At 41.9% G+C, this 27,937-nt stretch overlaps 1 protein-coding gene across 1 annotated transcript; it reads left to right on the top strand.

Annotated features, from left to right (window-relative positions):
- The first annotated feature begins 66 nt into the window (after positions 1-66).
- On the top strand, positions 67-27,017 carry SLC15A1 (solute carrier family 15 member 1). The gene is made up of 23 exons (XM_075089908.1): positions 67-129; positions 3,538-3,560; positions 6,559-6,643; positions 6,733-6,874; positions 9,636-9,755; positions 9,941-10,040; positions 10,282-10,372; positions 12,114-12,197; positions 13,396-13,478; positions 14,629-14,715; positions 15,719-15,808; positions 17,090-17,134; positions 17,228-17,260; positions 17,400-17,488; positions 18,710-18,791; positions 20,291-20,416; positions 21,761-21,904; positions 22,310-22,359; positions 22,966-23,073; positions 23,210-23,315; positions 23,759-23,905; positions 24,742-24,849; positions 26,154-27,017. Exons 1-23 carry the CDS (start codon positions 126-128, stop codon positions 26,340-26,342), a joined length of 2,136 nt encoding a protein of 711 aa, XP_074946009.1. The 5' UTR covers positions 67-125; the 3' UTR covers positions 26,343-27,017.
- The last annotated feature ends 920 nt before the right edge of the window (positions 27,018-27,937 follow it).

The following is a 27,937-nucleotide window of genomic DNA, read 5'->3' as shown; positions in this document are numbered from 1 at the left end:
CCGCCCCGGAGCTGCCGGGGCCGGGCGGGGCCCCCCAGCCCTCCCTCCTTAAAACCCGGCCGCTTCCAGCATCCTTCCTCTTTCCCTCCTGCCCCGAACACCTCGCCGGGACCGTGCCGGCAGACATGGGTAGGTGCTGGGGGGTGGGATGTGGGGATGTCGCTTCTGGGCTCACCACCGTGAGGAGGGGGTCCTCAAGTCACCTCCCTCCAACCTGTGTGTCTGTGCTGGGCTGTGGGGAGCTGGTAGCATGGCTGAGGGGTCCCAGGACCCCAGGGCTGACTCTGCTACTCAGTGCAGGTTTGTGGGCACCTTCAGGTGCCTTCTGTTCCTCTGGGCTGTCCCTAGCTATTGCTTCTTCATCCACCCTCTTCCTCCAGGGCAGCTCTCCCTCTGGCAATGCTGTAGCCCAGATTGTATGAACCTGCCTTGAAACCCTAGCAAAAGCCAAGCAGTGTTGCCTTGGCCTCTGTAAGCTCTTTGAGGTGAACCCCTAGCTGGTAAGGTTTACCTTAAATGTTTAAGGCACATGGAGTTTAAAAACCTAGTGTAGTTAGGTGTGGTGTTCCTCATAGCTCTTAAATAATGCTTTTTCACAAGAGAGTTTACTTACCGTTGACCTAATCAGTGTTCTTTAAATATGCAGAAACACAGCTGGAAGATTCAGATGAGGACAGAGCCCATTTAGTTAGTTAGAAGATTCAAACTTTACAACTCAGAAGACCAAGTAGTAAAGGCAAAAAAGATGCTTTGCGGTGGTGTAGTTCTCCATTGCCCTTTGCTGGACACTTGATCCTGTAGTGTCTGGGCATGTTGCTGTGCCTCTCCTAGCAAGAAGTTCCTGAGCTGGGGAAACCTTGTCTTGCGTAGAGGAGGAACCTGAGGTACCTTAAAAAAATGAGTAAGTACCACTGCGTCTTCAGCAGGCAAATCTGCGCTCTCGAGACAGGCAACCATAGTGACGAGCAGGCAGAACTTGGCAGTGCTGCTGCCCAGAGGGGCACCAGGGTCTTGCTGGCTTGGGCACCCAGCTGGGAAAATGGTGATGGCTCTGGGAAGAGAGGGAAACCTGATGCAGCTGGGTCTGCCCATGTAACATCAGGTTTGCTCTGAGTACCTCTGAGCAAGGTGTGAAGCAGGGACTCCTGGAGTCACTTGTCCTGACAGCAGCAGCATCATCCTTGTGTAGGTGCTGTAAGGCTGCTTCAAGGAGCAGTGGCAACAGGCTTGCCAGTGCCATGAGTGAGGTGGCAGGACAGCAGGCTTGGTCTGGAGCCAGGAACATCCTGGTGATTGTGTGGTTGTCTACAGATTTAGCCTGGCCACAGACATGAAGTATTTCAACCAGGTAAAGTTGCCATGGTGGATGCATGGAGCAAGGCAATACACTTCCATCTCATGACATGGACCATGAGCTGCAAGAGCTGCAGCACCCCTGTGACTGCAGGGAACCATACTGGTGGGAGCTGCTGGGGAAGGGGTCAGAGCCATAAGCCTGTCCCCCACCTTGCCTGCAACTGTGGGAAGGAGAGAATGACCCACCGATAAACAACTTCTTATATTCAGTGCTCAGGCTAAGAACTGAGTGGCTTGTGTCTTTTCATTGCTTAAAAAATTTTAACATCTCAAGAGAGTACAAAGTGCATAATTGTTCAGAGCTTTATTTTGAAAAATGCGAAGTTCTTCAGTATTTTGGGGTGAAAATGAGTAGTTTTGCACGTTACTTTTTGTGGGGAGAGAATGAGAGGTACTGAGGATTGCCCAAATGAGGGACTGCTCCAACATACCACTAGCAAAGCCCAGATTTATCACTGAAATTGATGCAAAATGATGGGTTCTCTGTGCTTTTGAAGGGCTAACCCTGAAGCTGCCCGACAGTGGAGTTCCTCAGACAGTTCAGGTGCTTATGTTGAAACATCAGCTTTAATGCTATCAGGAGTTTCCCCACTGTTGATGTAAAAGGAGAATAGAGGGGGAAAAGTCAAAGCGGTTGAGAAATAAGTTTGTCTTTCAAACACTGAAGTCAGTCAGTGTTGTCTGGAAAAAATGCCGCTGCAATGTTCTCTGTGTAGGGCTTCTTGCCGAGGTGATACCTTTACCCTCTGGAAAGTGGGGAAAGGAACCCCAACCAGCTACAAGTTCCTTGGTATTTTATCCCCCAAGGCTTAGCTAACAGGGAGGGGTGAGCTGCTCATACTGATGTTAGGAAAGACTGGCAGTATCATGGGTATGTGCTGGAAAGGCCAGCAAGTGGAAAGAATCAAGAAGCTGTTATGAAGACAGTGTATCAGTAATGTCTTGGTATCCTTCAGCATATCTGCTCACATGAGCTGTGTAAAGGACATTACCAATAACTTTAACCACTCAGGTATCTGCCTGTGCCCTGAAGTTGGTGTGTTAGCACGTTCTGGATGTTGCTTATTTTCTAGGAAAATATATTCTTGAACTCCCTGAATCTCTTGAATTCTTGAATGTCTCTATTGTGAAGGTAGCTGTCCACAGCAGTGAAGGAAAGAATCAGATTCATTTGTTTTAATAACTTTTGAAAGTGATTTTATTCACAATTGTGTCAGATGCTGAAGTATAGCATTGCTGTCAGCTGTTTTCCTGTGTTGTGAACTATGGACTAAATAATGATCTTGGCAAACATTTTTCTTATAGAGATTTATTATGGGCACACTTCAATTGCAAGTGTGGATTTCAAAGCTCACATCTTGTACTTGGCCTTATCTTAATGATAACAAACTTGCTCATGTGGTTTTATAGGAAATGCTGACATCTACCCTGTGGGCACAGGGCCTTTATCTGAAATGGTGCAAGCTCAGCCTTCGAGCCTGTCCCCTGAGCCAAATAAGCCCTGCAGGACAGTGCTGGGAGGGCTGCCAGGGTTAGCGAACCTGCCGTGAGCAGCTGGAACTGACTTTGGGGCTGCAAGCAGCTGTCTGCTCTTGTTGACCTCACTAGGACTCCTCCTGTGCTTCCAGGGCTTCCTAGGTTCATCCCCAGGTTATGGGAATGCCTGCTAATGTGGATCACTCCCTTGGGCCACGTGTTCAGCTCTCTTTAAGTCTAAGCCATGCAAAGTTTGTTTCTTTTCAGGACTTGACATTCACTCTGTCGGGGTGTCTTCAGTCTGTTCCTTACTCTTGAACTGCCTTTAGGGTAACATCCATGAGAGTGAATTAAACCAGGATTCATCTTCTGTGCATGGTAGGGTGGTCTACCACCACCTTGAATGATGTGTAGTGAGCAGTCGTAGTAGGATGGGATGCTTTGTCTCATCAGACCTTTTTGATTTTTTTCTATGTATGTGACCTATGCATAACCTGAAAAACAAAAGGCGATCAAGTGAAATTTTTCCTAGTGATCTCCTTGCACCATAAAAAGTTCCCCTTTAACAAACTGAAAATCTACTCATCGTGAACAATGTGTGTTTTGTGATTTGTTTTGAACTGAACTTTTCCCATGGTTCCTGTTGTTTTAAAGGAATGTTACTTAGTAGTTTCCATTAATTTGTGTTTTTTTTTCCCTCCACAGCTGCAAAAAGTAAGGGCACGTCGGTAAGTATTGTTTTCTCTTATAAAAATTTGCTGTACTGACTCTTTTCGGGTTATGTTGTTTGGGTAACTTTAGCAGTGCACAGAAAAAAATCATCCTATAAACATACTTTAAAAAGTATAAAATAATGAGTTACTGACCAACACACACAAAACAGACAGGTAGCTTATAAATCCTAGCTAAGCATTAGTGTACTCACAACCCTGATAAAATGTCTGAAGAGCCTTTGACTGGGCAGACATCTGTTGGGATGGGCTCCAGGGACCCTGCTCCTCCTTCGTGTGGCTGAGTTGTCATCACCTGCTGACTCTCCCTTAGGACCCTTTTTTTACCTTCTGGTGTTAGTGTTGTTCCTCTTGTATCTTTGAACTGTTAATGACACCTGTCTCAGCAAACCTATCTGTCTTTGCTTGTCTTATCTCTCAAGGTTTTACTCAAGACTTTCCCCACAGCTTTCTCACAGCTTAGAGGCTTCCTCAGCAGCCAAAGTCAAAGCTGTGCAGCAGGATGGTATCAGACCTGTGCCTGGCATCCCCAGGGCAGGGGAAGTTTGCAGAGAATTATAAAATATAACCTTCAGGTTACCTCTACTGTGGTGGATCCAGTGCTTTTTGGCCAATAGGGATCATAACAGAAGATGTTTCAATAAAGGTGTGTGTATGTACATGTATAATTTACCAGAGGTTTAAGAGGACAGTGTAGTGTAAAACAAGAACTGTATAGGTCATATTGTCAAGGTATAACCATGTATTCCTTTCTTGCTTGTATCATCTTGGAAACATAGAAGGTCTAGTAGACCTTGGGAAAGACCCTGTAGCTTTCTCCTGCGTGCTCCTGTTCATGCTCAGCCCCAGCTGTGACGTGAAAATCTCCACCAGCTAGGGGCAGGCAGTAAAAACCCACCCATGGGTGCTGTGCCGGCATGTGAATGCAAGATGTCTCCACCAGGCACATAAGTGCTAGTGGCTTAAAACAGAAACCCAGCCCTGGTGGAAGTTTGTTACCTCCCCAGATCAGCACATAACACAGCTTACCCTAAAAGCTGTTGGGCAGCGTGATGGTGTAACACTGGAGAGGTTTGAAAACCCCAAGAAGGATGAAAGGTTTTGGTGACGTTTTGTGAATTTCTAGTGGGGATGGGTCCTGCCAGGACTGCCTCATCCCCTTTTTTTCTCCGTAGGCAGGCCAGACACAGGAAAGGCTGTCTCCTGCTTCAGCTGGGGCATCTTCTCCTCCCCAGCTAGGTTATACCCAAATACACTGGCAGAAATCAGCTGCACAGCGTGGGTTTCTGTTTTAGGGTCTGACCCAACAACTGCTGAAATAAAAACATTTTGGTTTTGATCAGCATATATGAGTGCTGAGCCAAACCTTCAGTGTGCTTCCCCCATCCACCTCCTCAGGAGCATGAATGTTTGCATGGTTTAGTGACGGTGCACACACAGGGCTGTTCTTCTGTATGAACTCCAGTCCACCAAAAGCTGTGTCCAAGTTGGAGCTAGTCATCTAGAGCTCCTTCTATCTTCAGCTGAGAGAAGTAGGCACATTCAAGTGAATTTTATCGAATTTTGGGATACATGCGGATGGTCTTCCTTTGGGCGCACTTCTTTCTGCCCATGGAGGATGTGATAAATCAGGAGTGACAAGTTTCTATTTAGGCCTCTAATGTCTGTTGCTCTAAAGCTAGATGAGTCCCACCTGGCACTCACCTCAGCTGAAGTTATTCTCTTTCACTGAAGCTTGCGTATCAAACCATGGGTAAGATGTGCACTATGTACTTGGTTCAGCCGATAACAAAGATCAGAGCTGTTCAGGTTGCTTGGACATCCTCATGCCTGAGTCAGACTAAGTCAACAATACTTTTGCCACTTTCTTATTTTAATTTTTCTTGCAGTATTCACAAAAATCTTATTGTAGCACACAAGTCTCATGAAGTGTTCTGGTGTTCATTAAAGACTCTGGCCAGAGGCTTGCTGGTGATGTGGGCTCTCCAATTTACTTGTGTCAGGCAGGGTTTTCCCACGTAAGGTTTCTTTCCTTTTGATCAAAAGAGTTAACTTTTTTGTTTCACCTGGAATATGGATTGATTTGATTCTTTAACCCTCACAACATGAAGGCAAACTGCCATACTTTTTTCTTGTCCATGCTTCTTAAGTTTCAAAGCTGTTTTACCTCTGGAACGTTCTGAGGCTTATTAATCTGATTTTTGTAATTTGCAGAATTAAACCCACAAAAAGGTAAAATATGGAGGATTATTAGGTGATCAGAAGTTAAACTTCCAGTTCTATGGATCATGACTAATTTGCACCTGATGTGTGCTTTTTCCCATTGTCTCAATGGCAAGAGCCATGCCACAAGCTGTGCGATGGTGACCATGGAGATGCTTATTGCAGCAGGTGAAGGCTCAGTAAATCTGGCTGTTAATACCATGTGATTTTAGGTTAGGAGTAAAGTCAGTTTTATCAGCAACACAAGAAATGAAGGATTCTTCATCAAGTATAGTATTTGTAAGGATAGGGGACTGAGAGATTTGTTCGGATGAAGTATTTAAATGTCTATCTGTCCTAGCTGGAGGTATTTGAAAATAGTCCCAGGCTTCTAAGCTTGGTGTGCTGTGGGGATTTAGTGTGGTGGGCTTTTTGTTGGATTTGGGTTTTAATTGCTTTCAAAAACCATTGGTTTTTTAAATATCTTTGGATACCCATCAAAATTGCTCTAAGGGTTAAATGCTGAAGACTTCAAATACAGCTTTCCTAAAGATCTCTTGCAAAGGGCAGATGAGAAGTCTGTAGAACTCTGAGGCCCAAGAGGGGAAAGTAAGAATTGACTCTTGGTTCAAATAAACCAGCGTTGTTCCGCAGAAGCCTGTGCAGCCAAACCCCTGAGTACCTACTCACTCCGGCTGGGCCTGTATTGAGCTTTCTCAAGCTGTGGGCTGCAGTGAGCGATGGTAGTCTGTTGCACAGCTGTGGGCTCATGTTGTCTGTCTCTTGCCTCCAGCCAGGTTGCTTTGGCTACCCCTTGAGCATCTTCTTCATCGTCATCAATGAGTTCTGCGAGCGATTCTCCTACTATGGCATGCGAGGTACGTCCGGAGTCCTGTGTGTCCTTGTGCCTACCATTACTCACCCAACCCTGACTGGTTTGTAACCCATTGTTTTGCTCTTCCTACAGCGGTGCTCGTTTTGTATTTCAAATATTTCCTGCAATGGGATGACAACTTGTCTACAGCCATCTACCACACATTTGTTGCTCTGTGCTACTTGACACCGATCCTTGGAGCGCTCATTGCAGACTCTTGGCTGGGGAAGTTTAAGTGAGTGCTTCCTCAGAAAACAACCAAAACTCATGAAAGCTCACCCGAGATCAGTGTTACTTAAACGATCACCTAAAGCAGGAGCTCAGAACAACAGCTTCAGAGCTGGTGTTGGCTACTCCAGGATTGTCTTTGGGCTTTTTTTCTCCAAAGCTTGAGGTCTTAATTGATTTAGTTCAGACCTGAAACTGCACTACAAGTTAACAGGTGTTACAGTTCTGCTAATCAGTGAAGGGTAGTAGCTTCCTTTCCAAGCATGCAGCATGTTTTTCCTCTCATGTGGACAAAATGTAACCTAAACTAAGGAAAGTATTCACTAAGCTGTGAAAATGGATACTGGAGGCTATAATTACCTTGAGCTGCCTCTTCACCTATTGCAGGTGGCAAATGAAATACTGAAATACTGTGTTATCTGGTATTAGCTGGGCCTTAGTACATATTCTAAATTATTCTATGATTTCGGTATTGACTTGACAGCTCAGTGGGAGGTTTTATGGAGTTGTAATGCTTTCTTTAAATGATGTATTCTGGGTTTTCCCCTGTGTGTTAGTTGCTCAGAAAAGTACTGCTGAATGAAGTGCTTTGAAACGTAGACAAATTATTTCCAGCAGCCTGATCTTACTCTCTTTTACCGATGATGTGATTCTAATAGTGTTTACTTTGCCTGAAAAAAGCACAATAAAGATTTTATGGAGGGATATGAGTCAGGAATGTTAGCTGAGTTGTCAAAGGTCTTGCAGAGATTAGAGATGAAGCTGGCTGTTGTGCAGTCAGTCAGCTGAAGGCTGCACCATCTTCCGCTGTGTTGACAGCCTCTGGGAGACCAGGGCTGCAACCACTGTCAAGTGTGCTCTGTGGAGCTGGCCTGAGCACCATAAGCCATTGCAAGTAGCTTGACATCTTGCAGACTGAGTATATATGCACTCATTTGTTCAGATTTTATGATCTTTTTTAGAACTATTTTGGCTTCTACATGTTTTATTAGATGAAGCTTTGCAGACCTTGCATCCCTTCTCCTCTGGTACTTGTGTATACCAGTGCCACTGTTGCAAGCCCCTGGCTGCCAGACCCTTAATAGGAGCTTGGTAGGATGGCTCAGGTCTTAAAACCAGAACTTTAAGCTTGACAAGAAAAAAAAGCATTAAATAATTTGCTAGTTTAATGTGTAGATGCCCTAAAATACACCAAGGTGCCATGAGGAAGGTTTAAACAATAATTCATTAAAAAACCTATGATGACAAGAAGAGGAGGTTACCCAAGTACGGTTAAGCACTCTTACAGGAGAGACTCAAATCATGTACAGTCCATGTACTTTGTGAAATGTCTGCCAAGGAGCACCCTGTGCACATATTGTTAGATGCAAAGTTCTTGGGGAAAACAGTACAGAAGTTAAATTTTCTTAACTGGGAAATATCAATGCAGTACCAATTATGTGCAGTATGCTTTTGAGCTTCACCAGTAAAAACCAGAAGTTTCTCTCCTGGTCAGCTCAGGTTTCATCTCCATTGGAAACTTCCCCTAAAGTAACTATACAGAGGTGATATTTCTAAAAAGCTCATTTAATTTTGTCTAATAAATACCAACAAATAGCAGATTCAGCTTCACTTATGCCCTACTTGGTATAGACTTTTACCCTGTTACAGGGAAGAGCATTTTTTAAATTCAGGAAAAAAACCCCTTGTTTTAAAGTGAGAAGAATTTGGTCAATGGTGTAAGTGATGCTTCCTCCACTGCTCTTGTATTGGGGTGCTCCAAACTTGCTGTGAGGATCTCTTGCCTTCCTCAGATTCAGTTTGTCCTAGGTCTTCTAGCCTTGTCCTTCATTGTCACGGGCTGCGCTGAGTTTGGGACTGCTGCTTCTGCAAACTAGAGTTTTAGACTTCTCATCATTGCATCCTATTTGTCCTGCTTTTCCGCCAAACTAGAGACCTGGGTCTGTGCCTATTGAATGGAGCCCCAACCAAGGAAGCAGATGAACATGGGGTAAACTCTAAACAAGTACATAAGCGCCAACAAAGTTAAAATAGAGTATGTTCTTACATACAGGAAAAAGGAATGGACCCTAAAGGAATGGCAGGGAGGGGCTGGTAATTCTGTAGTATTACCTTCCTAGGCACCTCATGGCAGAGGAGAGTCAGGCTGAAAGCCTGCAGTTTGTACTCTTACCGATATCTTTAAGCTCAGATCTGAGTACACTTTAAACTGAGGGAGTGGGGTAATAGACTTGTTCACAACAGTGTTTCTGCAGCAGTTTCTGTGTTTAAAATAGATAGAAAAATGTTTTTATTTTTTCACTCCTTGCAGCTAAAATATAAAAACATAAAGAATGTTTAAACAATATCAAAATAAGTGTGAATTGCATATTTCAGTGTTGTAGAGTAGTCCATTTCAACTTTACCATATATGAAATATGATAATGGCATTCTCAAATTGGTTATTAAAAAGGCAACCACTGAGATTATTCAAATATCTCCTATGACCTGGCAATATCTACAGAACCCATTTGTCATCTTGCCTTGTTTAAATAAACAAGGCTAGCTAAAATAATAAAGAAACAGAATAGAAATACTGTGACGGAGGTATGTGGACAGCTTTTTTTACAGCAGCTTGTGATAAGTTGAGTCCATAAATTGTCATATCTCTTAATTATGCTTCTTTGCTGAGCATCTTTGAAATTAACAGAAGTCTGCATTATCTGTGTATGTATATGTGTATAACTCTGTTAACATATCTGAAAACTTATCACCTCTCTTTATAACAGGACCATTGTCTACCTGTCCATTGTCTATACAATTGGGCAGGCAATCATATCTGTGAGTTCCATAAATGACCTGACAGATCACAACCACGATGGCTCTCCTGATAATATAAAGCTTCACATGTGAGTTGCCTTGTACATGGGTTTTCTCCAGGTTGATGAAGGGTGGGACAAAAATTCACCCTAAATTTACATTACTTGAATGTCAACTGTCTTCTAATCAGCCTCTTATGTATGCTTTAAAAAAGAAAGCAAAGTGATCCCTTGCTCCCCCCCCTTTTTTTTTTTTCTTTTCTACTTTGTTCCAGTGCTCTGTCCATGATTGGCTTGATCCTCATTGCACTTGGTACTGGTGGGATCAAACCTTGTGTGTCAGCATTTGGTGGAGATCAGTTTGAAGATGATCAGGTAACAATGTCTTTCAGATTTTCAATCATACAGATACTCTTAATAATGTTTTACTATTATAATGCTCTAATATACATACTTAGACATGTGCATCACTGCAGTGTTTCCTGAGTAGTTGAAGAAAGAGCTAGACAACTATTTGTCTTGAACTGTGCAAACAGAGCTGCAACTGTTCAGTCTAGGCTGATCAATGTGGTTCTGGCTAAGCCTTTCTAAACATATTTTTTTTTTTTCACTGTAGGAAAAGCAAAGAACTAGGTTCTTCTCCATCTTCTATTTGTCCATTAATGCTGGAAGTCTCCTATCTACTATAATCACCCCAATCCTCAGAGGTAAGGCCACACATTCTTTTATAAAATAGCTAAACATCACTAGAAGATGAGTGTTGGATTGCAGCCCAGTTAGGTTTGAATGAATGGTCTGTTATCTGGCAAATGGTCTTCAAGTTTTCAAGTATGTCACCCAGCTTCTCACAGGTGAAGTACTGTCAAAACCAAGCCAGTCTGAGATTTGAATGGCCTTTAGGATCAGAAGCGCTAGATCTGAAGAGACATGCTAAAGACACCAACTTGTATGCGTAATGCACGTTTTAATTCCATGGAGGCACAAATGTGGTAACTCTTCCAATTACTTTAAAACCATCACAGAAGAAAGAGTCGTACTGTTCCCTGGGAAGTGAAGGGGGGAGAGCGCCCTCCACTCTGGGAGCGGAGATTATTCTAAAGTCTGCTCCTAAACAAAAAGCAAACAATTTGCTGATCCATATGTGTACGGATTTTCATTGCAAGCTTACACAGATGGTACTGTATGGATGTGCTTGGCAGGAGTTTGAGGAAGGCTGTTTTTTTTTCAAAAGAAAGAAATCAGCATGGGAGTTCTGGAGTAACCCTAAAGTGCTGGGCTGAAATTCTGACCTCTGGATTTCTTGACTGGAACAGACTGTGTAGAAGCAGTTCAGATATTTACTTAATGCAAATTCTATCTTTTCCTAAAATGGAAGGAGATATGCATAAGGCACAACATGCAGCTTGCTTCCATGCTCATACAGAGTGAAAACTACCTTGGGAAAACAGGCAAATTCAACTGAGCAAAGTAATACCAGTATATCCTGTAAAGGCTAATAAAACCAAACCAAGACATTAATTAGCTGCAAGCTAATTTTTTTTTTTTCAAATCAAACTCTAATTCTCCTTTTAGAAGAACTATGGTGAAAAGGCTAATTTTGTTTAGTCCTTTACTTTTTTCTGTTGATAGCTATGTCAGCACTCCAAGCATCATTTCAAGATGTATTCATGAAGTTTAGAAAGTCAAATCACTGACTACTGCCAGCAGGTGGGGGGGAGGAGTGTCTGAGAATTTTTTCCACAAGCTACACTTATTGTGTTACTTATCTTTGTTTATGAATTTGTCCCAAAACTTCTGCAGTCTTGTTCCTTTCTCACTGAGAAGGTGCATTTGACCATCCTAGTAGGATTCTTCTCTCCTCAGTGTAAAACCAAATATAATCCTGTGAGGAGAGAGCTGGGACTGTTCAGCCTGGGGAAAAGAAGGCTCAGGGGGATCTCATCAATGTCTACAAATACCTGAAAGGAGGGTGCAAAGAGGACACAGCCAGGCTGTGCTCAGTGGTGCCCGGTGATAGGATGAGGGGCAATGGGCACAAGCTGAAACACAGGAGGTTTCCTCTGAACATCAGGAAACACTTTGTCACAGTGAGGGTGACCAAGCACTGGTGCAGGTTGCCCAGGGATGTTGTGGAGTCTTCGTCCCTGGAGATATTAAAATGCTGCCTGGACACGGTCCCGGGCAACTATTTCTGGGTGGCCCTGCTTGAGCAGGGGGGTTAGACCAGATGACCTCCAGAGTTCCCTTCCAACCCCCACCATGTTGTGATTTTTGTGATACGTAATTCTTCTTTTTGATGATAATTTGATACTGATTATCCACTCTGTCAATAACATCAGAATAGATTGGTTTTTTTTTTCCTTGAGTCAACAATGAATACAAAGAACAGAAATCCTCTGTAAAACACTGTCAGTGCTGACTCTTGTCTAATGTTACTTTGTACTTCAGCTCAAGTGTGTGGCATTCATAGCAAACAGCGATGTTACCCATTAGCTTTTGGAGTTCCTGCTGCCCTCATGGCTGTTGCCTTGGGTAAGTGGAACTGTTTCCATTTTTCTGCTTCAGTTTCAGATGTGATTAGGTGACAATGATCTCAGAATAATGAGAAAGTAGTAGAAATAATCAGGCATCAACCTCTACTGGTACCTGATAGTTTCTGCAATTTTTGACTTAAACTTTTTCTTGGGGGTCTGGGGATGGGACTAATGTGAAGTACTCCCTTTTACAGAAGAGACTGGTTTATAAGGAGAGACTGACGGGGCTGAGGAGGGACACAAATATGCCATTAAATTCTGTACATTATGTAATTCATTGTCCATATGTCTTGGACTACTGGGGTGTATGAATAAGATCTTTGGAATGCAGTGTGAGAGTTCTGAGAAAAAGTAGGTTTTCTTGGAAACTACCTTTAGTCTGGGAGAATGAACTGCGTAAGATAGCTGTCCTTGCACTGGAGACATGCTATACTGGTGTGTCAGTATTTCTCAAACACCTGCATTTTTCCTAGCTATGCTATGGGTCACTCAGTCTTTCTGCTGCAGCACAAAGACCAAGAAACTTGGGGGGGGACACAGATGGGACACGCACAATCTTTTTTTGAATGCTGTGGCCAGCATGTACCACAGTATCCCTTGTGGTCCTGGCCCCTTGTGGTCCTGACTGGGAGCCCACCCAGGGTGGGCCTCCAGCTGCAGGAGACCCCATCTTACCTGATTACCCAACCCAGGGCAGACAGCAGCTGTGAGGGTTTGCCCATGTCCTGCCCTGCATGTGGGAGGGTGAGGCCGGGGAACGTGCCTGGGCGTGGGAGCTGAGGACAGCTCGGTGAGTCCTGCAGCTCAGGCAGAGCCTCACGTGTCCCTGCGTGACACGAGCCACAGCAACCTGGACTCCTGAATAGGAGCCTGTAAAGCTGTCGTAATCTAGTACAGCAAGGCCAGAGCCAAAGTCCTAAGTGGTCCCTGTTTTGACCATACCTCAATTAAACTGATATCCCGCTGAGGACTTCCCCTAAGAGTTTACAGATTTAGTCCCTTGCCTTAAATAGTAGCAACCTGCTGGTATTAATCTGATTTCTTTTACTGTATGATAACATGCTATTAGGCATGTTCTTTGCTCCTTAGGAGGCTTGTGCTCACCCTGATGTAACCCCTTGATTCTTATGGTTTCCATACCAAATTTGCCATGACTTTCAATTAATCCTAAGTTGCTTTATGTTTGCATATTGTAGTTGTGTTCATAATTGGAAGCAGGATGTACAAGAAAGTTCAACCTCAAGGCAATATAATGATTCAAGTTTCCAAATGCATTGCAGTAAGTACTATTTGTATTCCCCAAAACCCTGAGAGCAATTTTTAAAAGTGCTCAGTGCACTCGCCTAGACCATAAATCTCTCACAATGAGGAAAGCTTCTGAAGTTTTTTGACTTCTTCCTTACAGCAGGCTTCTTACTGAACCCCTCCAGATTTACAGACTGCCTTTTTATTTATCTATACCTTGGTTTATATCTGAATTTATACACAAGGGAAACAAAAGAAGATGTCAGTGATGTGTAGAAGCTTATCCTAACTTCTGGGAATGATTCCTTCCTCACTTGTGTACCTTCGTGCAGCCCTGTAGGATGAGATAATCATGCCTTGACCTGAGTCAAGAACAAAGCTACTGGTAGCTCTTATCAGCAAAAACTTATTGTTTGTTAAAAGAATGTTATTTACAGTGCAGAGGTGTATTGATCCCTACTGGATTAGGGGGGACAGGGAGGTTACATGTCAGTGCAAACCTTCAAGGAAGGGTGCTAAATCTTCATGAGTAGCACTGTATGTCCCAAATATGCAGTGCCTCAGCTTTGAGATCAGGGGATATTTTTTTTTTCCATTTATGAGCTGTTTCATTCTTCTTGCAGACCTGCCAGCTTGTTATAACCCAGATCATTGCTTGTCTTGTAAGCACTGCCAAAGCCAAATCTCTACAGGTGACAGGTAGTTGCTTAGAGTGATGCCCCTAAGGCCCAGCTCAGCCTTGCATGTTTTTCCATGCAGAAAGTCTTAAGAGTTCTTCAGGACTTTATTTGTGTATATTCAGTCTCATGATATGAGGAATATCTACAAGATGCAGCTTCTTATAGCAAAATGTACTCTTATAGCCATTCAGCTCTGAAAACCTGTGCATGTGACATCCTCAGACATAAATAAGTCTGAGGTAGGCAGGTCTTCAAGTTCCTAACAGCAACCCACATTGAGAGAGAGTACTCTGAGCTGTTTGGTTCGCCTAATCCCAGGCGCACACTCTGCTGGATATAGTGTGAGGCCTTGAATGCAATATTCCTTTAGATGCCTAGAGCAGTTAACAGAAGCAAGTCACCTCTAGCACCCTCTAAAGCAGGAATGTCATCTTTGATGACAAAAGAGCTTATAGCATTACAAATATTTGTAACACCATTGAAAAAAATTCTGTTTCTCCTCAGTTTGCCATCAAAAACCGGTTTCGGCATCGCAGCAAGCAGTATCCCAAGAGAGAGCACTGGCTAGACTGGGCGAGTGAGAAGTATGATGTAAGTACTGCATGAGAATTCCTGTGCCATGACACCCCCTGACCCTCAGCTTCCCTTCTGTCTCCTCTGATCCATTGCCTCAAGTGCTGGGCAGATAGTTTTGGGCCTCTCAGTCATTTAGAAGCTAATGGTCTGGCCAAACCTCAGTGCTCCCCTGGGACTGCAGGTTACCACCCCAGCTCCGTGTGATCATAGGTTGCCTGGGGAAATTCGAGGGAGATGAAGAAAAGACTATTTCCCATGTTGAACAAACACAATCACCTGTTAGTTTTTTAATAAAATAGCAAGCATTATCCCTGTCAACTTTTTGTTTCTCTCAGTAAACCAACTTCAAACAAAACTATGCTGGTTTAATGACTGCAGAAGGGAAATATGGGCATGGTGTTGGCTGTCATGGTTAATGTGTGGAGCCATAACACTTGTCTTGGGATCAAACTGCAGAATTATGCTTAGGAATTTCAGGTTAAGCAGGTAAACACAGCATCCCCCCCAGCCTCAGTACAAGCTCCTTACTGTGACTCTGAAAGCCTTGTGTCGCATGGTCCCCAGCCTTGTCTCTTGCCTCCTATCTACCCTGCCCTGTTGTCAAGAGCAGCACAAACTTTAGCTTGTCCCCTTTATTTTCCTTTTGCCTGTATACATTTTTCATGTGTGAAATGCTTTCCTCAGTCACCTGTTGTTCAAACGCCTCCTTCCTAGAAACACAAAGCAGCACTAAATGCTAAATCTCATGCTGCCATCAGTAAACATGCCAAGAGATGCAGGTTCTCCGATATCAATGTCACCTTCAACTGGCAGCCCTTCCCACACACATAGGCACACCTTGTGCTTTTTAACAGAAATCAGCAGAAGTACCCACAACTTTACAAAGTTCAGGATGTTGGTAAATATTGCATGATGTGTCTTTACCTGTGGCTGTGCTGCAAACAGCAGGCTGCAACTGTGTCTTTCTTTTTTTTTCCCCCCCAACTAATTCTGCTTGTGTAATTCTTGTTTGCTGCAGAAACGACTGATTGCTCAGATTAAGATGGTGTTGAAGGTGCTTTTCCTTTACATCCCTCTCCCCATGTTCTGGGCGCTTTTTGACCAGCAGGTAAAGTAGAAACTATTTAGCTTATCAATTAGGGCTGTACCATGTTACTCTATGTACTCTGAAGTCACCAGACATAAGACACCTATACGAGGGTGGAAACTAATTCTCTGCAAATTTTTTAACCTATTCCTAATGCAAAGGGGTAGTTATTGGGCCACTTTATTATGGAGTATTCTGTAGCCAGGGCAAACTCAGTGTATCTGGACATGCCCAGGACTGATTCAGTGACTGAGGCCTCTCAAAACCTTATATCAGTCAGGACTCAGAGGATGAAAAGTAATTTAAAGCTTTCTTAGTTCTAACTCTTCTTTTCCTGAGTTGAGAGATGCAATGTAGGGTCCTTGTGTAAATGCTGTGGGGAAATTGGGGATGAAATGAGCTGGATGCCGGTTGGCTTACTCACTCAAACTTGTTATAAATACCTCACACCTTCAAGCTTAAGTATAAGCCTATAATTCCCCTCCACTTGGTGGAGTGAGTGCTCAGGTCTCATGAAAGTAGGCTTTCAGAGTTAAGTGTTGAAGGATGAATTTATGAGGGTATTTGAGAGAACCAGGGGCTGAAGGCTTTGTCCAAGGCGGAGTGTAGAAGGTTTGGTCCAGATTGCCTAGGTCGTGCTGCTTTAGTCTAGTACCACCGAGCTGTATCTGTCAGTGTGACCTATTACAAACAGGCAACCCTGCTGTGAAATTCAGAACTAAATATTACATGAATAATAAGTATCATATCTCACAGTGGCACATCACAGGTGGTTAAAATCTCTTCACCAAACATGCAGTGATGAATGTTCTTGTCTCACCCTGGGCCCAGGTTGAAAGTCAGCCCTGCTTTACCCAGCTCTAGGCAGGTTTTCTGGACAAAAGGCTCAAGGCAGGTCCAGCCCTGGCTTGGCCACTCACTGCTGGGCTGTGTGAAGGAAGGATGGGCATGTTAGTGGTGTGGGGCGCTCAGGCAGGCGGCACAAAGGTGCTCGGGTGGCTTCCGTGCACAGCACACGGCAGTGCTCTGCGCAGGATGTCCCTGTTATCTCTCTTGCTAATCTCTACATCTAAATTATTTTCCACTCTATTTCACAAAACCAGTAAATAAAGCCAAATGGGCCATGAGAATCACTTTGTTCATATATTTATACTGCAGAGTAAGAATATTACTGTAGCAAGCTAGTTTTATTTTTTATTATACTGCATGTCTCCCATCACTTGATGTATTAAAAAAAATTCAAGAAGAACTCCAGAAGATTGATTTACTGTGGCATTTAACACTCTCTTCTTTTTTTTTAAGGGGTCAAGATGGACACTGCAAGCTACAACAATGGATGGGAATTTTGTAGGTTACTTTTTATTGCTTTTTTTTCTTAATTAACATTTAGTTTTTATTTGTCATCATAATATTACAACCTATTTATCTTTTCTTCACCAGGGAGCTATCCAGATTCAGCCAGACCAAATGCAGGTACAGTAATCTTCTGTCTGACGATTCTAAGTACTTACCAAAGACTATATATAGACAGATTTTTATTATAAATCTTTTAATTTAAAAAAGGACTTTGAAAAACACTTAATTTTTGCCTTCTTATGTTCATATTCAACAGACTGTGAATCCAATCCTGATTGTTATAATGGTCCCCGTTGTAGATACTGTGGTTTACCCCTTAATCAAGAAATGCAAGATCAATTTTACGTAAGTTGACGTACTTACCTGACATCAACAGAGGCTCATTTTAGGGGCTTCTTTAAACTGCTCTTTCAGCCCTAACGTAACAAGAGCAAGTATTCAGCTAAGGAGAAAAAAGTGTATTTAAATTGGAGTTAAGATTTTAAACAAATGAAACTAAAAAAAAAATATATACCACTCTGCAAGTGGTATGTGCAGGCACCACAGACCAGAGGAAGAGAATCTAATAGCAAAGAAACAATATTTTCCAGTTATGGGTGAAATCTTTTGACTGCAAGAAAGATGCTGTTTACAGTTTTCCACCTCCTCCATGTCTACATCCTCTCCCTCCCAAAGTATAAGAAGTAGAAATACAACATACATTCTTCGCGAGTGTCATGTTTTAAGCCCAAAACTACCTGAGACAAGATGTGTTTCCTCTTCAGTCCCAGTGAGGAGCCTGGCTTGCTAGATACTTCTAGGTGCAGTTTCAGAGGGCATTGCATGTTATTCTTAATGTTGGTAATGAAGTGGCTAGCTCTTGCAAGATGGAGGGACAGAAGAGAATATAGTTCTTAAAACAATTTTTATAGGGCTAAGATGCAATGCTTTTTTTCCATCTAGTTATGAAAAATCTGGGGAGTGTGCTGTGCTGGACACACTGTCATTCACTTGTGGACACTACATCTGACAAATGACACCATAAATAAAATATCTACCTTAAATTTACCCTTGCAGCTTACCTTGAATGTCTGTAGCTGTCTCCTAACTCACCATATTTCCCTGACTTTTTCTATTCAATATTGTTTTGATTCAAAAATAGCAATGTAGACACAAGTGTTTATCCTTTTTAAAAGGCATAACTTCTTGTCTTTTTATTGGTTTAAAGCTGACAACCATCCTGGGTTGGCTGGGTTGGTTTGTGGGGTTTTTTTGTTGTCTTTTCTTCCTGCAGATCAGACTTTTCCATAAATCTAATAATTATGTTCAGCCAATGTTTGAGCCCAGCAGATGCAGAGTTAACAGGTTAAGATGCTGCAGGAAAGATTTCTTTCCTGATAGTGTAACTATGAATTGAGGCATCCAGCTTAGCAGAACACTTTCTGTAACAGCAGCTGCCCTTCAGGTGGTGTTAACATGCTAGTTGTGGCCATTTGAGTTTCCCACTGGGGAAAGAAAACAGCTAACAGCTGAAGCTTTGAATTAGTATTTGTCTTAACTCACATATGTGTTTTGTTGCTGTACTAGGCCCCTGAGGAAGATCACTGTTGGTATGTTCCTTGCCTCTTTGGCTTTTGTTGCTGCTGCCCTTGTGCAAGTGCAAATAGACGTAAGTTCAGCCACATGCAAGTATTTACTATTTAGTTGTTAATACAGAACAAACTGTGTTTAAGGTGAAAATGAGCCAAGACTCCTAAATTCGGAAAAAAGCATATAAGCACAGAAGTAGAGGGAGGAAAATATTATGCTAATCACACTATCACAATATACTTTAATAAAATTCACTAGCTATGAATACCATCCTGCAAAAAAACAATCATCAATCTCATCTGCCATTAACATAAATCACATACTAAAGGCAACCTTAGGTCTTCAAACTGAGATTAAAAGCTGAAAACCAGCTTGTTTGTTTAGCCTCCCAGGGAGCTGCTTCATGTCTCTGATCTCTTCTGATATTTAGACTGGAAGTGAAGTGTGACAGGCCACAGTTTGGGAAGCATCATCGTAGCATGAGCAAAGATGATACCCATTTAAGGCAGGGTTCATCACACCCAACTTTCCTTGCCCAAAGGGAGGTATCATGCCTGAACCAGATGTAGGTTTTCCCTGTAGCTGGGGAGTCAGCAACACCTCTGGGAGGTGATTCATTGCATCCCAGATCTGAATAGCTATCTAGAGGTACCTGCCTGTCATCACACACTATCAAGGTGAGACACTCAACTCCTAAATAACTTCAGTTAGGATTGAGGGATTTTCTCCTTAATGCCTGGATCTGCCAAGGAAACAAATTTTATATTTGACTCTGCCTCTTGAAGCTGAAAGTAAAGGATCTGGCCTTCAGTTGGTACAGACGCACCCAGGCTGACTCCCTGAGTGTCCTGTTCAGAAGGCCAGAGCTGTGCATGCACACCTACTGGCACTGGGCAGAAGCTTCATCAAAGCTGGTAATTTCCCAGACTGTTGCACAAGGATCTCCTGCAGACAGGTAAAGATGGACCTGGTTTTGTTATGTGATGTACCTAAAGAGACTGAAGCAGACAATAGTATGGGAAGGGAGGAAAGATTGAGGCAGAACTGAAATAGACTCCAGCCTTGCAGCTTTTGATGCTCTGCAAGAGCAGAAGCTATTTACTGTTAGATCTGGTGGGAAGCAGAATCTCCAGGAGTTCAGTTTCTCTGGGCTGTCATGCTGGGCAGTGCCAATACATGCTTCAGCCCAGTTCAGCAGCACCAGTGCTGAGGGATAATGAGTCAGAACATGGTACAAAGAAACTCAGGAACCCAGGCTGCCATAGTATGTGGGAAAAGCCCATTTCCTGAACTACAGAGTGGCCTTGGTAGTGGCAGCGTGCTGCAGGACATGATGAAGGGGAACCACATCTGGCCATGGAGGCATTGTGGATAAGAGACTTCTTTTGTGAGGCAGCAGTAAGGCAGCTCGTGAGACTAGTAACAAAACCCATTATTGAAGTTGCATCACCCTGGCAATCACAGATCATCAGGCAAATACTAATCTTCATTATGAGATAACTAAGATCACAGTAATTATAGTACTTTTTCCATATGACTTAGGATAGGGCACTGATTTTACTTTTTTCTGTCCTACAGAAAACTCTTCCAGTTTTCCCTGCAGCTGGGCAATCCCAAATCAAAATAATAAACCTAGGTACTAAGAATGCAACAGTTTCATTTGGGTCTTCAATTTGGAATGAGACTGTAATGCCTATGCAGTCGGTAAGTAAGGGGAGATGGGGAATAATGCCAAGCTTAAAAAAATCTAATGGAGTAAGCTGAAGTGGTTCTTAACTAGTGGTTCAAAATCGATTCTTTTCTGTTTTTTTTTTAAATACAGGAAAAAAATATATTTTTTTAATTGAGGAATTAATTGTTACTAAAACAGTGGATGAAGGTGTGGTAACTATTTCAATATTTGAAGTAGTACTAGTTTGTTTCGGCAAGAGGTTTTTTCAAGAAACTTAATGGTGATTTTGAACTAATTGAAAATTTCACTCTTGCTAAAAAGGTGCCACTTCTTAACAGCAAGAACACCCCTTCCTTCAATAAAATTCCATTCAGCTCTAGTAAGTCACCGCTCTTACTTTGAGTGATCGCTTACTTGAATAAGAAGCTTTTTCTGTGGCTACATCACATATATATAGCTTCAGGTTTTGCTGTCAAAAAGCCTTTTCAGGTTCTATTACAGCACAACCCTGACAGATCTATTGACAGAAAAATGTGGTGGAGCTGATGGACATTTTTAATAATGGATGGTAGGAAGTGTGGTGTCTGATAGCCTGCAGTCCTATTTCTGTGTAAGAGGGGAAACCCTATTCTACCCTCCTTCAAATTTGCCTCACATAGAAACTGAGCTGTGAGGAGAAGAGAAAGACACCCAAATTGTATGCTGATGTGGAACTGATATAACTGATGCATGCCTGAAAATGAAGGGCATAAAATGCTCCACTCCCTACTACAGACATCTTACAATCCAGATATTTTGGATTATAAAAAACATTTTATAATCCTACAAAACAAAAGGGTTATTTTAGTACTACATTAACATGTTTATTAATGTCTTAAGTATTTTATGCTGATGAAAAATATTTAGAATATTTAAAATGTGTCCTGGTAATAGTCACTTCTGTTATGCTGAAACCATAAAGATGCAGCTTGCATTTGCATCTCTTAGGAGGTGTTGCCATTTGGAAAAAGCTGCATCTTATGCTAGTGCTGTCTCTGTAGCTAAACAGAATTTTACTCGGTGTGGTAAGCCTGATCTATCTGGAGCAAGAAATACGCTGGAAAATATAACAGCTATTCCATAATGCTTGTGGGAAGCTCACATTACTTTGAAGCTTGTGTAACAAAGGAATTGATGAAAAATAATGATCAAATGAAATTTGTGCTTATTGTAGAAAACCTAACAAAAACGAAAGCTGGGAGATGTTCAAGATCTCTGGCAGTTCAGGAGTAACAATCCTGTAAACCGCTGACCCCCTGAGTCCATAACATTCCCTCAAAGGTGTAGACAAATATGCAGTTGCATGGAAATTCATAGCCATTCATTTGTCTTTGTAGACAGGCTACATGACACATGAGACTTCTCAGCTGCAATCATTAATCGTAACCTCTGAAAACGAAACTGCACATGTCAAGCTCACAGGGGGAAACCGCCATACTCTTGCAGTTAAATACACTGTGGGAGGCCTTCAGACTTCTTTGGTAAGTCTGCTCAATTCCCTTAATGTCTTGGCAACTATTTACGTGGAGTGTGTGAAGCTGAGAGGACAAACTCTGGGTAGCTTTTCCTTTATCTTGTTTTCTGTCTCTCCCCCTCTCTGCTGTATCAGTGAGACTGGTGAGCTGTAGAGAGCAGGGCAGGAGGCTGTTTAAAAAACAAAAGTAAAATATGATCTTAGTATTTAACTTGACAATTACCCTTTCATCAGAACTTAAATATGTGGTTATACAGTGTTTTCGAGTAGACGTGTCTTAGTAGGATCCTAAAAGGAAAGATCTGGAGTCTTGCTCTGAAGCCTCTGTTAATTTTCACTGCTATGTAATAGTGTGCACTTAAGCTGTTCACTGATGTCAACAAAGTATCTTGATAATGGTTTCTTCCACCAGCTGTTCGACAATGTCACATCAAAACCAGAAGAAGGAAATAATCTCATCAGGTAGAGTTTGTTTTGCTCCTAAATTTTGGCAATAGTGTGATTTCAGTCTGCCTTTTGAGAGGGCTCTTCTTGTTTAACGTAGCTTTCTATACTGTAGGAAATCTCTGCTTGCTGGACACCTCACTTGATGTTTAGGGGGTGTGGGAATTTCTGGGGCATGATTCATCTGAACTATCTTGCATATCGACTTTGGGTGTAATTTAGCTAAAACTGGAAGTGCATGTTTTGTTTCATTGTCTAGACTTTGTAGACAACCAGCACAGATTACATGCCTATATTCCCTTTTTAATTTTGGGTAAGGAGTATCCTACCGCTTCTGGTTTTCTTCTGCATCTTCCATTTGCAGATGTATTTGTTACTGGCTATAGTGTAAAGGCTGGCGTTTGACATTCTCCTAAGCAGGCAGTGGGCTGATGTGGATCTAGTTTGCTTTTTGCATTAGCTGCGTTTTGAGAGATTTAGAGTTCGTTCACAAATGTTAACTGATTAAAAATGAAAGGGTAAGACTTGATACTTGTTGTGCTGCTGGTATATAATTAAAAGTAAAACCTGTATTCTTTGACTTATGCATGTTTTGTTTAGTATTTCATAACTTGCATTTTAAAGGTTCATAAACAATTTGCCTGATGCTGTCAACATCACTATGGGGGACACTTCTTTTGGAAAAGTGATGCCTCTTGCTGCTAGTAATTACAGACTTTTTCCAGGAGGACAGTAAGCATTTTCATTTACCTAAATCTAATCACTCAAAGACATACTTGTCCTTGGGAAAAGGACATAGAACTCTTATTTTATAGAATACACCCAATTGTCTATACCTGTGGTCTGAACTGTGGTCTTCTTTTTTCAGAAAAGATATTATTAGGGTTCAGTTTCTAACTTCAGAAGCCAAATCTTGTTCAAATACTTCACAAGCATTTGGATTTGGCAGTGCCTATACAATTGTACTTAACGAGGTGAGTTCCCAGTGCTGTTGGAGGGACAAGACAGAATTACTTTTCATGTCAATGTTTTCTTTAATTTTAAAAAAAACCCACCACTTGTAGAATTATCCCTCTTGCCTGTAATAGTACATACGGTAGAATTATTGTATATTAAACAGAACATAAATCTGTCATTAGCTATAAAAATAATGATGGCTACGATGGTGATACAATGCAAGAATTCCTGTTCATCTCTAATGGCCTTAAAGCTTTAGCCCTATTAGACACTAAGGATTTCCATGAAGTCTGCTGTAAAAATAACTACTACTTCATAACTATGTATGCAGTGCTTCATACACAATATTTCTTACTTAGATCTTTGTGTATATATGATTGTAGAGAATGATATAGAACTCCTTAGAGTGCCTTTAGTGCACAGACTATCACTGTTCCTAACGTGCTATTTTAATTTCCAGTGTTCTAGAAGTAATCTTACTGTAATATATTCTGAAGATATCGCACCCAACACAGTCCATATGGCTTGGCAGATCCCTCAGTATTTTATTCTCACATGTGCAGAAGTAGTCTTCTCTGTCACTGGGTTGGAGTTTTCATACTCACAGGTAGGTTTCGCTCTTCAGAGCTCTCATTATGTTAAGAATCCTGGTACAAATTAAAATCTTCTGTGACTTATTGTTTTTAAATGTTCAAACAAAGCAGCGATACAGAATTGCCAATTATGTCCTTCAGAGCTCCCTAGCAGGACTACAGGCTAGCGCAAGTTGGCCTTGCTTCACCAGCATTCAGTATTTTCCATGAAGCAGTGCTGAGTTACATCATTTAAAGACTTAACTACTGGCCCTCAAATCTCCTTCTCATATGTGACTTTCCACTGAAAATAAGCAGAACTGTACTGCTGCTGTAAAACCAACTTGGAGAGCCCTCAAATATAAAATGACAAGTACTGACACCCTGTCTCCACACCAATTTCCTCCATACAGTCTTTAGCAGCAGTTTAATGATACACTCTTAATTCCTTTGTGTTCAAACTCCAGTTTTTGTTATTAGCTGTGCGCATTTGTTGCCTTAATTCTGAGTCTATAAACTGCAGTGATGGGGACACTGTCAGATGTGGCTTGCTAGACTATGATGCACTCAATTTCTTGATTTAACATGTACCATGTGCAACTGAGTCAGATGTAAAATGTGCCTGGTAATTACTCAGTGTGTACAAAGTAAAGGGTATTATAGTCTGTACTAGTAACCTCTTGCTCCTCAAAGCCTTCCCCAGGTCTGTTTAGCTCTCTAGCAATTTTAATTAAAAAAAAAAAAAACCTAAACAAGAAATTATCCCTCCTCCAAAAGTAAGTGTTTGTTATAATGTAAAGAATACAGTAAACATCAGAAAATAAGTGATAGCAGTGTTGGACTAAAACTTAAGTGCCTTTTACTTCTACAGGCCCCATCCAATATGAAGGCGTTGCTGCAGGCAGGATGGCTGCTAACGGTGGCTGTCGGCAACATAATTGTCCTTATCGTGGCCGGAGCATCCAAACTCAGTGAGCAGGTAAGCACACAAGCTGTTGGTGTGGTTTTTATATTACACTGTGAGAAAGCAGCTCTAATACAGGGGGGGAGTCATGGCTGATAATCCTCAACTACAACTTCTGAACACTGGTGTTATGGTGGATTTGCATATAATTGGAATGTAGGAGGTTAGTGTTAGCTGGGAGTGTACCAGTCAGTTGTAGAACTAGTGCTTGGCCGAATGTCATTAGAATACACAAGTAATGGAGTTGTTAATCTTTACAAGCTATCTCTATTAAAACTAGAGTTGAAGGCTGTGACAACAGGGTGGTAACTTGTCTTCTGGAGCCACTTCTAATGCTTCTGTGGTCTTTTCTCCTCATCACTTCCCCAATGTGTGTATACATGTACATACACAAATTTAAAAGTTCTAACAAATGCTACTTCAGCAAAGGTTTCTACCTCTTATCTGCTGTTTGCCATTCCTAACTCTTGCTCTGTCAGGCTCCTTCTCTTGCAAGCAGCAGTTTCTAGCATCTCTACAAAAAAAATCACTTCTCATAGTGTAGAAATGCTTTGAACTTCCAGGCTGAAATCATAAACTAATGGGATTAAAACCTACCAAAATTCTGTTCACTGCTAATGAACCTTCACCTGCATACCTCAGCCTTGCCGTGTCTCTTCTGGCTCCATTGGTTTCAAACCTCACTCTTTAAGGCATGAAAGCTGTGGCTCTCCTGGTGAAGAGCACTTGGACAAGACTTTCTCAGACTACTTGTGGCACTCCCTAATGACTCAAAAGGGATATCTAAGAGAGGGGAGAGCCTGTCTTTGAAATGGGTCTGGCAGTCCTGGTTTCAGCTAAAGTAATCAGAAAGAGCATGAAACAGCTGTTGAGGCTTTTCAGGTGGAGATAGCACTTTGGAACCAAAGTTCATCTCTGCCTAGATCTGTGGTCAGTAGAAACTTTACTGCTGACTGAAGTTGGAAGCAGGATCACTGCTAGTCTGGTTAAAAATGAGATTACCTGACCAAAAGGAGAGTCTGAGTTGCCTTTTCAGGCTTTCACTCCATTCCCATGCCTCCAGGAAGAGGATATTGTAGAACTTTCCAGCATTCATAAAACTTTTGTCTCTTCATTGAAGACAGAACTGCTGAAAGGGCCTCAATTCTGAGTTGCTTTATTGTGTATTATACACATCTAATATTTAGTCCTTTAAGTCATGTGGTACTTGTTATATGTGCTTAGTTTCACATTCTGAATTAACTTCATTCCTTGCAAACAGTAAAAAGGTGGAATTCTTTTGAGGAACAAGTACTGATGGATGATTTTTTTTTTTACAGTGGGCAGAATATGTGCTGTTTGCTGCCTTGCTGTTGGCAGTTTGCATAATTTTTGCTATCATGGCTTATTTTTATACCTATGTTGATCCAAATGAGATTGAAGCCCAACTTGATGAGGAAGAAAAGAAACAAATTGAAAAGAATCAAGAAGGCTATGAAAAGCAAGCTGAAGCTGACTCTCAGATGTGAAAGGTGTATTCAAGGAGTGTTTGTAAATCACGGTATCCTGTTAACTATCCCTGCAGTAAGAGGAATCAGGGTACCAGTAACACCTCTGGATAATATGTCCCATGGGAGAGGTGAAGAAAAACTGATTTAACTTAAAATGCAGCTCTCTTGGGAAGCAAGAGGAAAAGATTAGTCTCTCTTGTACTGAACATGGTATCCTGAAGATAATCCAGCAGAATTTGCACTCTTAATGTACCTCAAGCTTAAATACTTAAAATATTGAAATTGCACTTGGCACTATTAGACCCTGTGAAAAGATGTATTTTTATACTGCATTTCAATTTTATATCATGAAAGAAACAAGTATTGCCAAGAAATAGTAATTGAAGCCAAACTCTCAGCATCACCCCTCTAGCCCCTCACTGTTACTTGAAAGCAGCAGGTCACATGTGCCTTAAATTCTTTTGTACTTCCTTAGGAGCAAAGCTCTGGCATTGTTCAGGTTAAAACACTGTCTTTGCTCCTATTGGCAGTAATGTGGACTTGCACTGTAACATAATGTTTTATGTGCCTGTTAATTACCCATTTAATTCCTGTTATGTTTTTAAATGTATTAATGGAGTGTCCACTCAGGTAAACAGACAATGGCAAATGACATTTGGCATAAGCAACAGCAATAAAACTTTTGTTGTAACAAAATATTGGAAGTGAAGTAAGAGCATGACTTCGTTACGGGTTAGCAAAACTTTGTACCACCTCTCTGCTGCTTCTTCATACATGCTCCATCACCTGAAGATAATGGACCGGTGTAAGTCTTCTCTATCTAATATACCTGTAACGCTCATCAAATTTATAGAAGGGACGACTAAATTTTGCTGCTTAACAGGATTCTGTAGCCCTGTGGACCATGTTTTGTAGTGCCAGCAGTCTGCATATGGTTTTGGAAATTCCTGTTTTTAGATCCACATCCTATACTTTCTCCAGCAGCTGGTTTGGACTCCCTGGCCCTTCCAGTAGCCTGGCCAGACTTTTAGCTGCTTTGATACCTGGCTTGCAATACTCTTATCCTATTTTACAGCAAGTGCAGCTTGTATGTGCAGGTGGTCAGGCAGACATACATATTCAATCAACATGCATGTTGCTGGCATTGCAGATACATGGGCCCCTGTGACCCCTGGTTCCCAGTCCAGTTGCTGGCCTTTAGACCTCTGTGTATGCATGTGCACATAGAATACAGTCCCTCACCCATGAAAACAGATAAAAATTGAGTTTGATAAGGCAAGTTCAAGGTGCTCTTCCCTGCATCTCAGTTAATCCTGTACCCCACAGGCATGAACCCCTATTGGTGTCTCAGGGCATCCATGGAGTCAAGATGTTGGGTGTGTTCTTGTCAGTGTTGCTGTGACTGTGTCTAGAGGCCATGTGCAGGGAATTGGTCTTTGGGCTGGAATCAAGTGTTTTCAGTCCCTTACTTTCGTGGATTAAAGAGGTAAGGTTAATGTCTAAATCTGACAGTGTTTAGTTTTGGATGCTGCTATCTAGACTACCAGACTGCTGAGAGGGTCTTTTGCATATCTTTTTCTGTTACAGAGAAGAGACCCTGAAATCAATCAAAT

The sequence above is a fragment of the Phalacrocorax aristotelis genome, chromosome 1, assembly GCF_949628215.1.
Source record: "Phalacrocorax aristotelis chromosome 1, bGulAri2.1, whole genome shotgun sequence".
Classification (NCBI taxonomy): domain Eukaryota; kingdom Metazoa; phylum Chordata; class Aves; order Suliformes; family Phalacrocoracidae; genus Phalacrocorax; species Phalacrocorax aristotelis.
This window is presented reverse-complemented; position numbering and strand designations above follow the sequence as displayed.